Source organism: Falco rusticolus, chromosome 13 (assembly GCF_015220075.1).
Source record: "Falco rusticolus isolate bFalRus1 chromosome 13, bFalRus1.pri, whole genome shotgun sequence".
In the NCBI taxonomy this organism is placed as follows: Eukaryota; Metazoa; Chordata; class Aves; order Falconiformes; family Falconidae; genus Falco; species Falco rusticolus.
Genome location: NC_051199.1, coordinates 12,990,073 through 13,005,858, shown reverse-complemented (window position 1 = coordinate 13,005,858; position 15,786 = coordinate 12,990,073). Strand labels below are relative to the sequence as shown.

The 15,786-nt window shown below is 38.1% G+C and overlaps 1 protein-coding gene across 1 annotated transcript in view; it reads right to left on the bottom strand.

The window, feature by feature from the left end:
* GRK7 (G protein-coupled receptor kinase 7) overlaps positions 1-15,779 on the bottom strand; it is a 33,280-nt gene extending 17,501 nt beyond the window's left edge. The window contains exons 1-2 of the mRNA XM_037406781.1: positions 11,911-15,779; positions 10,714-11,151 (exon numbers count right to left, since the gene is read on the bottom strand). Coding sequence (XP_037262678.1) covers positions 10,714-11,151; positions 11,911-12,513 — 1,041 coding nt within the window. The 5' untranslated portion in view covers positions 12,514-15,779. The remainder of the gene's footprint in view (positions 1-10,713; positions 11,152-11,910) is intronic.
* Between the last annotated feature and the right edge of the window lie 7 nt (positions 15,780-15,786).

Genomic DNA, 15,786 nt, shown 5'->3' with positions numbered 1-15,786 from the left:
GTATTAGGGAACACAAAAAAAGGAATTATTCAGCCTCTGGTACTAGAAGAACATACATCTTTCAAATGAAGATTTAATTCTGTCTTTGGGGAGTAGATGGCATTACAGCAAAGCTAAAACCCATCATCCCTGCAGTAATCATTATGGGGAACAAGACGTCAAATATCAGATCATCTTGCAAGGAAAAGAGACCCTGTGGCAACATGAAAGGCAGCCTCAATGACTCAGGAGAGGTTTATTTAAGCAGGTAAAACAGAAGGTTAGTGAAGGGATTTTTAAACTGTACAACTCTCACTAGCCGTAGTGAGATTTGAGCTGCCAAAAAAATAGCGTATTAGGTGGGAAATGTATCCAGTGAGTCCCACAGCAGAAGTGAATCAGAATAATGAGTTAAGTTACTCTCAGCAGGCCAAGGAGTGAGTAAATACACCGTAAAATATGAAAAGGAAAAATAAAAGATAGAAAGCAAAGGAATTAAGATACCACAAAAAAAGATAAATGCATTATTTTTGAGATGGGGTCTGTTTTCCATGGGCTAGTATTGAATATTTAATTGTTAGAATTATCCAACCATGCCTCAGAATGGATACCTCCAAGTATGGGTTACTAGTATGTCTATCACAAAAAAAAATAATAATTAAGTTTGTATGATTTTGTAGCTGTTTTCATTCAACACAAGTAAATTCAGAAGTTCTGTATTAACTGAAAATCACTTCTGCTTACTAGATCTTATTTTACATTAATAAATTTCACTCTTTTAATGGAAACAGGGCAAATAGAAAACCACACACACTCACGAAGTTTAATTCCATTGTTGTCAAGTCTACACTACTAGGACATGCATTGGGTTTTGACTGAGACTAAGACCAAGCACATGATTTTCTTTTTTTCTGTAGGGTTCCTGATAGGACCAAGAACCATTTGAACATGTATTGACTGCTCAAGTGATATTATAGATACAGATAAAGACATGGAATTACTCCTTCACTGACCTGGAAGCGTCTAATGGGACATCACAAAGGAGCCAAATAATGTTAACATTCCTCTTCACAGAAGGCAGAAATCATATGCCACTGCAGAGGGACACAATTTTTTGAAGTGTAGTTAAGTGCAACACTAGCAATCTTTTGCCTGCTCTCCATCTAATACTGAGTTTTGCAATGATGTGCAGGATGCCTTACTTCAATATGCTGTTTGAAATATACAAAGTCATTAAATTTCAGTCAGTTAAATTTTAATTTACTTGCTTTTGAAAAGGGGCAACAGATCTACTTGTCCCTTAATGTCTCTATTTTGAGAACAACCCAAACCACAATTTTTCAATAATGCTCTAAAATGTAATGACCAAATGTTGTCCTTGGATGCATTAGGGAAGAAGTTCCGTAAAGTGGAATTGTTGGTTTGAGTGTGGTTTGACAGGACATAGTAGAACTGACTCATCTGGAAGGATACAAGCATTTCTTTTGTGAAATGTGATCCTGCATAAATTTTTAAAAGGTCATACAATTATAATCTTTCAATAATACAAGATGTGATCCTGAGAAGCACTAAGTGCGCTCAGTTCCCAGTACAGTCAACGGGTACTTGGCACACCACAGCTGCAAGCAGAGTGAGGCCCACAGTGTTACACCCATACATCCTATTCAGATGGCTGTCCCGAGGAGGGGGAAGTCCCTTGAACACTGCCATTATCCCAGCTTCTAGCAGATGCAGGGGAGAAAGAAACAGAAAACTCTGGAGCTTTCATCAGCACAGAAACAGACAAATGAGGAGAAACAGGATTTAGATCTCTCTACCTTTTCCCACAGATCTCTGCAAAACAAACTCAATTGATATCACAAACTAAACAGTAAAGCAAATCAGAATGTCTATCTTTTGTTTGCCATGGCACAAGAACTGTTGAACAGAGGAAAAAAAACAAGCTGAGTTTAGCTCCATCAGCTGTTTCCTGGGGCTCGGTTCTTCCTTCCTCCAAGGGGTGCCACTGCTTGCTTTGTTCTCTCGTCCAGCTGTTCCTCCGATCCTTCAGCAATGGCCTTAATAGACCCTGCAGGAATGCAGGAACAGACCACAGAAAACTCTTCTCTGCACACGAGCTAACGGGCCCTAGATGTAGAGAAGAACAACTGATCTGCCTCTGTCACTCACTTTACAATCTTCATTTTTCTCCCAAGAGCCACTGTGGAGCGTAATTTAAATGAGTCTCACAGAATTGCAGTTCCTCCACACTTTCTCACCACACGTTCATACTGTAACAAGAAGCCAGTGAATCATACGAACAAGCGACTCTCTTTTCAAAGACAAAATCAAATCTAATTAGGACAAAAGGCGCTCTTGATAAGGCTCCACAGAACAAAGACTTTTGGCATACTGTTAATGCTTCGCAAAGGGAAGGACCTTATGATGGGATGGCCCGTCATGTACTGATGGGCTACTGATTCAGAAGAACACAAAAAGGACTGTTCAAAGTACCAGTAAAAGATAATCAGAAAGACTGTACAGGAGCTTACGAGCTACTGAATCCCACATGCTTACACAAAATTCAAGACCAAAGTTTTTTTCATTTTCACATAGGGACATAATTGTAACAGGAAAAGCTTTCTGCCTGAAAGAAGCCCATAAAACCACCAACACAAATAAAACCACAAAAGGGAAAACACAAATTTCAGCTATATTAGAAAAAAAGAAACAAAATTGCCTCTGGTTTCAAAGTCACTAACTGGAATAGTAAAAACATCTACCATCAGTTTTTACTCCTTTAAGCTTGGCCATCAGTATTCACTGAAATCAAGGAAGTTGCAAAAATTGAACAGAAAGCCATTTCTGTGACAGTAAGGGCAGGCCGCCTCTGTGCTCACACTTAGGAAGAGAAATTGACACAGTTACAGCATGTTTTTCAGTTTAGATTCACACTATATAAAAATCCAAGGGACAAATGGTTTGAGGAAGGACAGACAGTCCAGTAACCAGGTACCAATTTTAACTTTGGACTCTGAAGCATCTCCCCGCTTTCCTCCTGTGTAACCATGCATAAAATCACTATCTTTACCTCAGATCCCTACTGGAAATAGAACTTGCCAACATCCCCACCTTGGTAAAGTGTCATCAGAAGAAGTATGCGTCCATAGACAATGAAGCAATCAGACATCATAGGAATGGAGCATACAGGACGAGCAGAACTCTTGGTACAGACTCATAACCACACAACTAGAAATCAGGGATTATCGGGGTTCTCCGGTCTTCCTGTAGTATGAATTTCCCTTTAATTCCCCTTTAAATTTCTCCTGACCGTTTCCCATCTATAATGTGGGAATAATAATACTTCGGAGATGTTTATGGTTATATTATTTAATGATCACAGAACATTCTATGAACATTACACCAAGGGAGAAAATCCTCCATCTACTTAGCTGTGTATATATTTTACGAAGCTCTTTATAATGAATGCAAACACAGTGTCATAGCACCATGTGCAGGTGGCTTTCTCACAAAGGGGACTTCAACGAGAAATCCGATGTTCAGTGCCAGTGCAACCGAAGGAACAGGACTGCAAGGTGCCCTGAGAAAGGTACGGGCCCTCCGGTGTAGGTGCTGCCCTGTAGGTTAAGCAGTGTGAATAACAAGGCCTGGATGGTTACTGTCTGTCACTGAAATCCACGTGATTTCAGGATTGTGACTAAGGTTGGAGCTACAGTTTTTACATGTAAATCCAGGGAGATGGGTACTGGCTGCATCAGACCAAGGGCCCATTATGGCCAGTTTACTGTCTGTAAATTGGCCAAAAAATGGATGCATAGCAAAAACTGTAAGAAGCCGGCGCGTACATTGATACTTCTCTAATACCTTCCTAGACTCCAACTGTTTGCAGTTCAAGAGCTTCCAGAGACAGAAATGGTTTCTCTGAACAAAGTTGTCTTCCATCAACTGTCTGCTCTCCCCCAAACCTAGAGAAGTTTTTAGGCCCTACAAGATCTTTTTCAAAAGGTTCCTGCAGCTTAACTACACGTTGTATTAAGATCCAATTCCACATATTTTAACTGAAACTACTCATCACAGTAAGTAGATTGTCCCATGTGGTCTCATAAGAACAGAAGTACTGCATTCCTTACCATCCCACAGTTTACAGTTCCTGCAATACCACTTCAAAGCTGTGAAATCAACAATTCAAAGAATTACATTGTCAGCCAAATGCTGCATTTCTTACTTAATAAAATAAAAACATCTTTGACAGTGCTGAACCAACAAGTACCTTATTAGATGATTTACCAAATAGGTAATTCCAAAATGTATGTTATTTTGTATGATAAATAACAAGCCTCAAAAGACGAAGGGACTAAACAGTAGTATTTAGCACTTAGCAATTTTTTTTGTTCGAACAGCTTAAGTAAGCTTTCTACCAGCTCTAGGAGCTTGATAAGGAATCCTACCTCTTGCTTTTTTTATACAGCATGCTATAGTGTTTATTAATCGTCAGATTAAATTGAATAAAGAACAAAGTTAAAAGTCATGCAAAGAGACCTGATGCTCAAAGAGCTCCAATGTCTTTTCCCAGACAGAAAAATGTATTTCCTGGGTGGCATGCCCTGTGTAGGAAAAGTATGTCATGGGACACATTGCATTCTCATAATTTTAGATGACTACAGTATCCTTTCTGCCATCTCCAAAACTGCAGGAGGCAAAATGATCCCACAAAAATACTTTTTGCTCCCTTCACTCTCATGATCATGGCATTCACAGTGGGTAAATTGGATTCTGTAAAGTATGTTTCAGAGATTAAAAAAATCTTAAATACCTGTCATGATAACACACTTCATAACAACTATGATTATCAAAATTTTTAAGAACAGAGGTCTAGTAGTAAAATATAATCTGTTTTACATACCATAATGCATAAGCAGAACGGTGGTTTTGAAACTGTAAAATAGCAGCAAGTCACTCTAATCCTGAGCAAATGAAGGGCTGTCATTTTTCAAAGTGCAAAGGAAGAACACATTTTTACAGAATATTATCCAATAAGAATGCCATGTGATAATGACCAAAGGTCAACTGCAGAATAGCTTGCTGAGTTATTTTTTATTTCACAAGTCTAAACCCTCCTCCAGCTTCTCAACCGCCTTGAAATTTAACTGCAAGTTTCAGGAACATCTAAATAGGTTTCCTTCTGTTTTCCTAAGAAATAGAATCTTACAATAAACAAACATACAGGAGGGCAAAAGGACATTTTGAGTAAGATTTTAACCAAAACATGTTTTTCTTATCAAAATATTATGATGTCCTTCAAATATATAAAACATAGCACAGGAAGACTGTGAAGAAGCTTGAAACCTCTGAAGATATGAATGCATTTTTATAAATACTACAAAAATATGTTTGTCTTCATTTTCACAGTTATTATGTCAATATTTAAGCTCTCTGGCTCGCATGCATCTGCACAAAAGCAATTGACTGTTTAGTTGCTTTGCACAAAAGCCATACCCTGCAAGGGCAGAAAGTTCTTCCCAAAATAAATAGCCAATACATACTGACTTGTGGAAAAAGAGAATTAAGTTCCCTGTATGTTGATATGTAGAGGATATGAGCGTACTAAGCAGAAGAACATGCTCACTTTTCTCACAACCATTCTCAGGAAATTAAGTAGTATTACTCTTTTGGATGAGGGCAGGAACATTTGACTCACATAGAAGCTGTAAGAGAAAAAGTTGCAGAGGCATCAAGAAAAATTATGATCTCCAAGTGGAGAAACTTGGGATGGAGGCTCCTCATTCCTGTCACACGTAAAAAGAACTAGCTCCAGAATCAATCAAGTGGGTACGTAACTAGACGAAACATTTTGCCTATGCAAAAGCTGTCTTTGCAGGCTCTTACTTTCTCCTTGTTGCCTATTTAACTCTACAAGATAAAGGGACTATCAACATTTAAAAGGGCATAATTTTAAGATACGATCTAGTTTATGCGTGGTATGATCAACACATCAGAACAGATGCTACAAGCACGTTTGTACAAAAAGTCATAATGCTGTTTCCTGAAGTCCTGAGTAATTATCACTGGAAAGGACTTGATTTGTTTCCAGTGCCGTCAGTAAGAACTCTGCCCGGGTAAGTGTGCCTACACACATTTCTAGGTAGATTGCACAGGTGCATGTATGTATCATAAGACGACCCCATATCACCCATGTTTGTTTCATGGAGAAAAAATACACTCTAAGGACGTTTCAATTGCCATCTACTTTTGTTTCCAAGACTGTTATTATTCAGACTTGTGCATTTAACATTTTTTGGGGTGATTTCTCTATTCTAAAGCTAGCTAGCACTTCACAAAGACAAATCAGCACACCTTAGTGAAATTACAAGTTTTCTAAACTCCATAATTATTACTGTACCAATTACTTACAACTGCCTATATGTGTTCAAAATAACATTCACACTGAAAGCCAGGTGTTTCTACTCACTGCTTCAGCAATTAAAAAGAAAGGGAGAAAACTAAGGCTGAGTATCCAACTCTTTCTAGATCTTTATAAAGAACACTGTTTCTGAGAGTAGGGTATTTTTATTTATAATAGTTACAAACAATTGGTATAAAGCACACAAATATTTCTCAAAAGCAGCACATGTAATGATAATACCTAAAGGATACCACAACTACTTCTTCAATTACTTTATGTATTAAGTAATCAGCTGCAGCATGCTTTTTCTGCAGCATAAACACATTATTCTATAAGAAGGCAACATTAAAGTCACCCATCTAAAATTCAAAAAATCTTTCCATCCACAATGAAAATAATCTTTGGCTGGTAAACAGTACAGAAACAGTTTCATAGAAATCTTCAGTGAAAACTTGGAAGATGTCTAAAACAGGAACTCATTAACTAGCTTATCATTTCTGCCCTGTGATAACCTCATCACCTAACAAGATTTACAAAACGGATTTATGGATCGTCCAGCTGATGTATGGGTGATGTGCATTTATTCATACATGAGAGTTTAGGATTTTTTTGGTGCTTCGAAAGCAGAACAGATTTATCTTTAATAGCTTGGACACTAGGAGGAGTTTACAAAACTTTCAGAATGCATCTCAAGACTGTATTTTTAGCAATCTTTGACGAAATAAATCCACAGATAAATCCATATATTATATGCTGTTCAACTCTGTATAAATAACAATGGAAGTCATCACACGCTGTTTCTACTTCATAATATATAGCAAAAAAAAGACACAAATACAAGGCAGAAAACTGCAGCTTTTTTTTGACTGTCTATGATGTATTAAGAGGCATTTTCATAGCAGCACAGCTACAGTCAAACACATGGAGACAAACATTTTTTAAGCAGCTAAGATCAGATGTCTACTCCACAGTTGTTTTCTTGGCTCCTCCTGATATATAAAGGAAGAGTTTTCTGTTTTATTTTGCTTATTCACAAGGAAGATCCACTTAACACCTGAAGAACTAGATTGATCATGAAAAGATCAGCACTCAGGAAGAAAAACCGAAATCATTGAGAAAGATTTTTAGACAGTTGTTGAAAAAAATCTTTAATTATTTTACTTTACCTTTAGCATCTATTTATTTCACACCTGCAGAAAACAATTTGAAAGAAAGCACTGTATTTTAAAAAAAGCACCATTCCGCTTCTTCATTTAAGAGTATGAGACTAAACCAGTATCTCCATACTCAGGATGAACAATCTCATAATAAAAGCAGTTTTACTGACTATAAGAATAGCTTTCACTGTAGAAATCTGTTCAGTGTGAGTAAACTGTTAAAACACAACCCAGAACACCGTATTACTTTTTCCCTCTGAAACAGTATTTCAGAAAAAAAGAAATTTCAACAGTTGCTGCTACTGATATATCTAAACTGAAAAACAAGGAATAAAATGGAAGATCAAACAACTCAAGCCCACAAACTTTCATTTGACAGCAGAAAAAATCCACCTTTTTTAATATATCAACTTACAGAAAGACCATAATAGATGCAATTTAAAAAATTATTTCTCTGCCTTACATTTAACAAATTAACTATCTTAATTCTTCATAATACATGTAAGACCAGATGAAATAGGTGACCATTAAGTGTACCAGACAGCTAAACCATGGTTTCATCTGGTACTACAGATATTGGTTAATTACTTTCAGGCAGCAGAATGACTTATGAATATGATTAAAGCAAAATTAGGCATTATTCTGATAGTGCAATAGAACAATATTTTAAGTACGATATAGAAGAGCCAGGTCATAAAAGAGGATTACGAGGTTACAAAGGCTTTAAAGTCAGAACTACTGGAGATACAAAGTTGAACATACCACAACACCCACCAAAACAGAAGGATTCTTTGCAAATGGATAAATAAATTGAAATGGAAAGCTTTTATATTCTCCCTATAATTAGTGCCTGAAGATCGTAAGCCTTAAATTGTCAGTTCAGACCATCATCCAAAATCTAGAAACAGCTTTATGATGTTAGGCACTTCACTCAGATGCACGGTACAATAGAGATTTGGCCTCAAGGAATATATTTTCTGCTTTAGCTTATGAAATTGCCCTTATAAAACTGTGTCCACAAAATGCTGCAACTGATTAAATTTTATTTAATAGATCTGTCTTGGAGCCATACATCTTTTTGGGGTGAATAAACCTCAAACCTGTAAGAATATGTTTTCTCAAGGTTGGTTTTTTGTTTTTTTTATTTAAAGCGGTAGCAGTTTGCTAGTCATACTCAAAATGCATGCTGTGATATAAAAATTCTGCTAATTTGAAGTCACAATGTTACTTTAATTAGTAAACAAAAATTAATTTAACAGCACCATTTTTATTTTATTACAGGAATCCATGCTGAAACTTAATTAAACACATTTTGTAAAGGTGTTTTTAGGTCTTCCTGTGTATGACATTACTGTAAGTAACAGTAATATCTAGCTCTTACATGTTTTTTAGTAGTAGCCGTCAAATGACTCAAATAGGGTTAGTTTATAAAAACGCAAAATAATACCGGGAATTACTCTTCATTTACCTCCCTCATAGTTACAATACAGAAAATTAAAAAGAAAAAATAATTTTTCTTCCTTCTCCTATTTCCATTTCCTGTATGAATAAAACTGCCTCTAACAGAAATTCCTTCTAACACTACAATCACGTTGTATATTATTCATTGCAGTTTTTGCTCTAATCAAAGCACTCATACAATGGCAAATAGTGCTTCTAAAAACAGAGAACAACAGAAGAAAAATCATTATAATAACTTGATGACTGTTACAGCGAGTGAGGAACAACCGCCTTGCCCTCTGCTGCTTTGAGTTTCTACCCTAATACCAACAGAAGTGGTTACACATTTCTAAATACACTCTTCCATTTCGGGGTGGTTTTTTTTTCCTTCTGCCAAACCCCACATATTACAAGTAGGAAAAACCGCCCTTGGACAAAATTATTTTTTCTGATCATAGTAACTGTATGCACCTATAACTCTCAAAAGCACAATAAGGTTTATAGCTTTGGATTCACTGATCAAAATGTCATCTTCACAAACAAAACAACATTCCCATTTCATATAAAGTTCTATTTAAATATCTGCCTTAGCTTTCCAAGAAACTGTATTTTCACATCTAAAACACACTGCAGTCTCATTTTAAAGTTATTTCCTATCTAAAAATACAACACTTTCCATATTTTCTTTCGCTGAGAACTAAACCCACTCACAATAGAAATGTTTTAGATGGCCAGGAAAAAACGTAACCTTCAAACTACAAATTACTGTATTAAATAACATCAAAAGACATGTACTTCAAGCATGACACAAAAGGTTACTAGCAGGTCCCCTCTACTGTACTGCATTTCTACAAAGTAATTTGAAAGACTTGGGAAGTTTAACATAAGGCAGTTAGAGCTGTTTATAACGTTGCTTCCTTTTCTCCATACTCTTAGTGTATTTCAGACAAATTCACTCTCTATATACATCTTTAAGCTCCAGACACCTTGGGAAAACCACACTTTTTCCATAGTTAAGCTACCTGAATACATCTTTCTTGTGTAAACCTCATGACGTTATTACAAATTTGCATTAGTTTGTGATGACCACAAGCACAGCTGAAGTGCTGCAGTCTATTTCACACAGTAAAAAAACAGTTGGTAATCCATCTCTTTCTTCCTACACATGCACACAGGCATGTACATTTGCAAGCTGACATCAAGTCTGCTACTTTTTTCAGGAATTAATTTGTGGGGACAGGAATGTGGGCAACCGTTTATTATGCAGTACAACAAACACCTGCAGTAAAATCAGTAACATCACTTAAAGAGTGATCTGGAAGAAATTTGTAGTCTTCCAGGAGCAAAACCAGAATACAAAACGAGTCATACAGTTGACTGCTGCTCATTAAAAAAACCAAGTAATTGTTTAAACCCCCTGACTATGCACTATTACTCCTAGGCACAAGGCATCTCTGTTAACCTCTCTAAAATAATTGTTCATGAGTTTATCTTAAAGCAAAACAACTGGTCAAGTCGATTCTACTGTTTCTGTGTAAGAGAAGTTATTTTATGACATATAGCATCTAGAGTTCATTAACCAAATCTTCTTACCACCTGTCTCTTAAAATGAAGTGACCACATAAGGTCTTTAGCAAAGAGCAAATCCCCGGGAATTAAGTCTTGGACTCATCATGCATTAGAAATAGAACAGCTTCCCTTCCCACTGCCCATGTTCAATGAATTTGTACTCACCCGCTGAGTGATGCTTTTCCCTTCTTTGACTTCCACTGCCAGTCCAAGATCAGACAGTCTGCAATTACCGTTATCATCCAGGAGGACATTTTCGGGTTTCATGTCCCGGTACACAATCTTGATGGAATGGAGGTGCAGAATCCCACAGGTGATCTGAGCTGAGTAATAGATGACCCTGTTAATTTCCAAACCTCTTTCTCCCACATTGTAGATGTGATACTTCAGATCCCCTCCATTCATGAGGCTCATGACAAGACACAGATGGCTTTTGCTCTCATAGGCATAAGCTAGTGTAACTATGAAAGGGCTGTTGACCTTCTCCAGGATCTCTTTCTCCAGTAGTGCCATCTTCTCTCCACCTTTCTTTTTCAACCTTTTCTTATCCAGTTTCTTGCAGGCATACATCTTGCCAGTATTTTTCACCTGGATGGCACAAACCTAGGGAAGCAAGATGCATGAGGAAAGGTAATGAAGGAATTTTACACATACAGACTGGAATACCAAGGGCAGTAATAGGCAGAAACTGGGGAATCACAGATGCCTGTTAGTAGCCACTGCTGCAAATTTCGTAGCAGAGAATATTAGCAGAAAAAATAAGGAAAAAACAAGCGTATGATCTGTTCTGCTCTGGACCAGAATACGGTGGGCCTTACGCAAAGTTCTTGAGGATACCATTAGTAGACATGCATTAGCAAAAAAAATTTACAAGGACCCACTTCCTGACCATGACAGTAAGCGGCATACGCAGCTTTCATCTGTATAGCTAAACTCTCTTCCATCTCAAAAAAAGGAAGCCTTACTCATCTTTTGGGAACAAATCCTTATCTGTGCTATTCCCTAAACTGCACCTAAGAATTATCTGGGAGTGTGTGAGCTAACACAGGCTAAGATGGTGCCAAGGAGCAGACTAATAATTAACTACATGGACAGTTATGCAAGCTTTTGTAAAGCAGCCTGCATTTTTAATGGCATAGATACAGAACATAAAAATTCTGAGTAGCTCTTCACCAACAGGCATCTGGAGCCTGTTTCACAGTATGGGTAAGAAACCCAGCCACATTTCTGGCAAATGTACAATCTGAAGGACCAAGTCTTGCAAAACTTTTCTAAAGCCATTGCCAGGTTCCTCTTTACAAATCCACCTGCTGGTCTTGAAAGGGAAGGAACAACCCACACCCTTAAACGTACAGCTCTTACCTCTCCAAAGCCGCCTTTGCCCAGCACTCGGAACTCATAGAAGTATTTCTCAGTTACCGGCTGCTTCTCAAAAACTTTCCATTGGAGGAATTTGTCATAGAAGGGGCTGGTCTGGAAGTCTTGGAAGGGCTTGCCTTTAAGGAAGAGTTTGGTTTCCTCCTTGGCCAGCTGCATGACATTCTCGTAGTCGTTTGCAGTAGCTGCCTGGCATTTGTTGGCCAAGTCAGAGCTCATGAAAGCCAGGTAGTTTTTGGAACCTGCCTTAAGAAAATTGGTGACTATATTCTCCATGGTACTGCTCTTGACATTGTCCTCTGCCAATTCCCAGTTTGACACCTCATCCAGGAAGTCCCTAGCTACCAAATGTTCTGGCACTGTCTCTAAGAAGTCTCTGAAGAATTTCTTGCCAATGGGCTGCTGCTCACAGATGCTATCATAATCAACAACAAGGGACTGTCTAACCTCACTGCATTGTTCAATCTTGGGCAGCGAGAGGCTTTTACGTCTCTTTTGCATCTCCTTGGTGTCTCCATCTCCACTCTTCCTTGCCTGCAGATAGGCTGTGTTGGCAATGAGGTTGTCAAGGCCCCCCATGTCACACATCTTGGCAAGCTCTTGGGGTGGCAGAGCCTGGTTGAGGAAAAGGGAGTAACTGGTCCAAGTGCTATGGTGTAGGTGCTAGTGGTGTGTGTGTAGGCTTCTGCAAAACACCAGAGAGACTAACTGCTTTTGCATTAAATACCTCTCAAGGATTTTCACTAAGTACCTTTAGGTATATGCACCATTTGTGGAAAGTGACTGGTAAGAGGTTTCTCTGTAAGGAGCTTTGAGTTTGCTATGTATAGCTGAGGGATGACATGCTAGGCAGCCCTTCTCACCGGCAGCACCAAATGCATGCAGTTCAGCTGGTGTTTCAGAATGGGCCCTGGTAAACTTTAAATGCGCCGAGATTGCCTCCATATGCACTGTCCCCAGCTGCTGAGAACACGCAGAGATTCCTGTCTGCAATACATGCACACTCTAAACTCAGTGGCACTCTGGCCACAGTTACTACAACAGCTTTGATTCTCCCTCACTTAACACAGAGAACACCAAGGTAGTAAGAATTAATTAAGTTAGAAGCTCTTTATAAAACCAGATGCTATCACAAATCTGCCGCACCTGAAACAGAAGTTGACAGCGACAAACATGAGACATTGAGCTTTAAATTACCACACAATTCATTATGTTGAGCATCCATCCTTCTAAAACTCAAGTTATACTCAGCATCAATGTATCTGAGCTCCACAGACACCCCATGCAAACTTTGATGCCTTATGTGGCTCTGTCTGAGCAGATTACATGCAGAGGCTAAGACCTGCTGCTGGGCTAAAAATAATGATCCCTATATACGAAACAACATGTAGTTCTGACTTCATCTCCTACCCAGAGATAAAGGAAAACCACTTCAAGTGACCGGCTAAATCCTGCCAAGACACTTCCATATGTTATTGTGGCCTCAGTTTATTTTTCCTACTGAGCTTTATAACAGTAAGTGGCAGGATGAAAAGGTGGGCACAGCGTATGGCTCAGGTGTCATCAACAAAGGGACAAAGCCGATTATAATTAAGTGAAGGCAAATTCCACCTGACTTGACTCCCTGGCTGCCTACCAGGAAGCCTGTGCCTCATGTTTTCCACAAAAGAATAAAAATCATGTGTGGCACTTACTAGGCTAAGCTCCCTTCTGTTGAGGTGTCATGTGATTTGGCCGCTAAAACTTTCTTTCAATATAAGGAAGGTATTACGGGAATGGGAAAAGTGGTTCCACAATTCTTCCAGTAGCAATGGGGTCAAGCTGTACTCTAAGGTCAAGGTCAAGTTTCCTTTTGTCTTTTTTCACTCTTAAAGCAAGCTGAAGAGCTGAATCACAAACAACAGGAGTAACAACAGGTACCTCAGACTTCCTACAATTAAGCGCTAAGCCCTTCTTGGCTGCTTTTTGTCACTCTACTACTATGTTGCATTTTGTTTTTACATGCATAATCCTGTCTGCACTGAACCCGTTTGACATATAACTCATGCTTATACTCTACAAAATCACACTAAGACATGAATGTTTTTCTAGCTGTGATTGAGAGGGTCATCCATTGCAAATTACTACACGTACATGAGAACGCAGTGTATGCTAAAGCGGAGTATCTCAAAGTCTTACTTGGTACGTTTGCTAATTCTGCCAGGGGAATGCAAGCGTGGGGCAGGAGAAGGTTACATAAACTGCTAAATAACGCAGTCAGCACAGCAAGCAAAACTGAAAAAAGTCTAAGGAAGAAGAGTGGAATCCTGCCGGTGGCTTTCCTGAAAACGGTGCCCACAGCAACATTTTCCTATATCATCCTGGGTATAGAAAGGCAAAAAAGCAGGTAATAAAATCTTTGATTTCACATCCTAAAATTCAGCAGGGTCTTTCTTACATTTAGCAAGAATGCCACCACAGCTCAAAACAACTGCAATATGAACAGCTGTGAGTTGGGACCTAAGCGCGAACTCAAACTTACACCAGCTATTGATCTATTAACGTCTAAGCAAATCAAGAAAACACCTGATGTTTATGGTATCTGCTTAAGAAAGACACATCCACAGCTCCAAAGAAATCATTCTGCTCTGTTAATTAGAATCCTTCCCGATTTCTACGGAACATAAACTTTCTCTAAAGGAATATAACTTCATAAAAAGCAAAGTGAAACAATATGATCTTTGGACACATACTCATTACCCCAGTCTTCTGAGGGAAGACTCTAGCTAGATTTGCTGAATTATCCACATCTACCCATCATTTATTTAACAGTGGAGAAAAGCAGATCGGCATTATCGACTATTAGTCGATAATGGCTATTTAAGTTAGTGTTACCTCCTCATAAAACAGTACGTTTGGGTGAGAAACAAAACTGATTTATTTTGCATGTACAAGAGGTGAACAAATGGAGGACTAAAAATGGGTACTTATTAAGAATTATGCTAATGGAGTATCTGGGTATGATTTGGAACAGAAGAAAATCCTCTGGTGTAGAGCTCATAGAAATACTGGGACTTAGGCTTATATCTTCTAAATCACAGAGAAAATATGCGGGACTTAAAATTCATTACCTTCTATTCTAGGCAAACCTCTAATTACTGGTCAACAAGATACTTACACAAATAGATATATGCAGATATCAGCTACTTCAATTTCAACATTAACCTTCCTAATACCTCATCTATGTTAACACCTGTTTGAGTCAACACTTTGGAAAACTTGCACAAATGTGATTCTCAGCTACACTTGTCATGCATGTGACATGAACTGAAAGCAGGGTGCAAATCACTTTAGTACATTCCATATTCACCTACAAAGCAAAAGCAAAATGAAGAGAGAAGTGCTCTGATGGGACTAGATGGAATTAGGTTAGAAAGTGGAACCTGGGACCAAATTCTGGCAGAGAAAATAGACTGTGGATAAGATATAGTTTAACTTTGACAGCTAAAAATTGTTTCCACATCCAACCACATTTTCTTTTGCAATCATTTTAGAAAGAATCCCTTTACACAAACAGAACTACTCCACAACACGCAATGGGCACTCCATTACTACCATTAAAATTGAAAACAAATATAGAACTGGTTAAGACAGACATCATCTGGGATAACAACAACTGATGTGATAAACCATAACAATGACACAGAGGATTTTTTTTTATCTCGCTGTATAATGAGACAAAAGCTATATTTAAAAAGCCCAAAACATTTTAAAAACAAGATTACAAGTATTAAAAAAAAAAAACAAACCAAACACACAGTAAACTCTGCATGTATGCTTGATGACACTAAGACTGCCATTGGAACTACTTTATACAGTGAA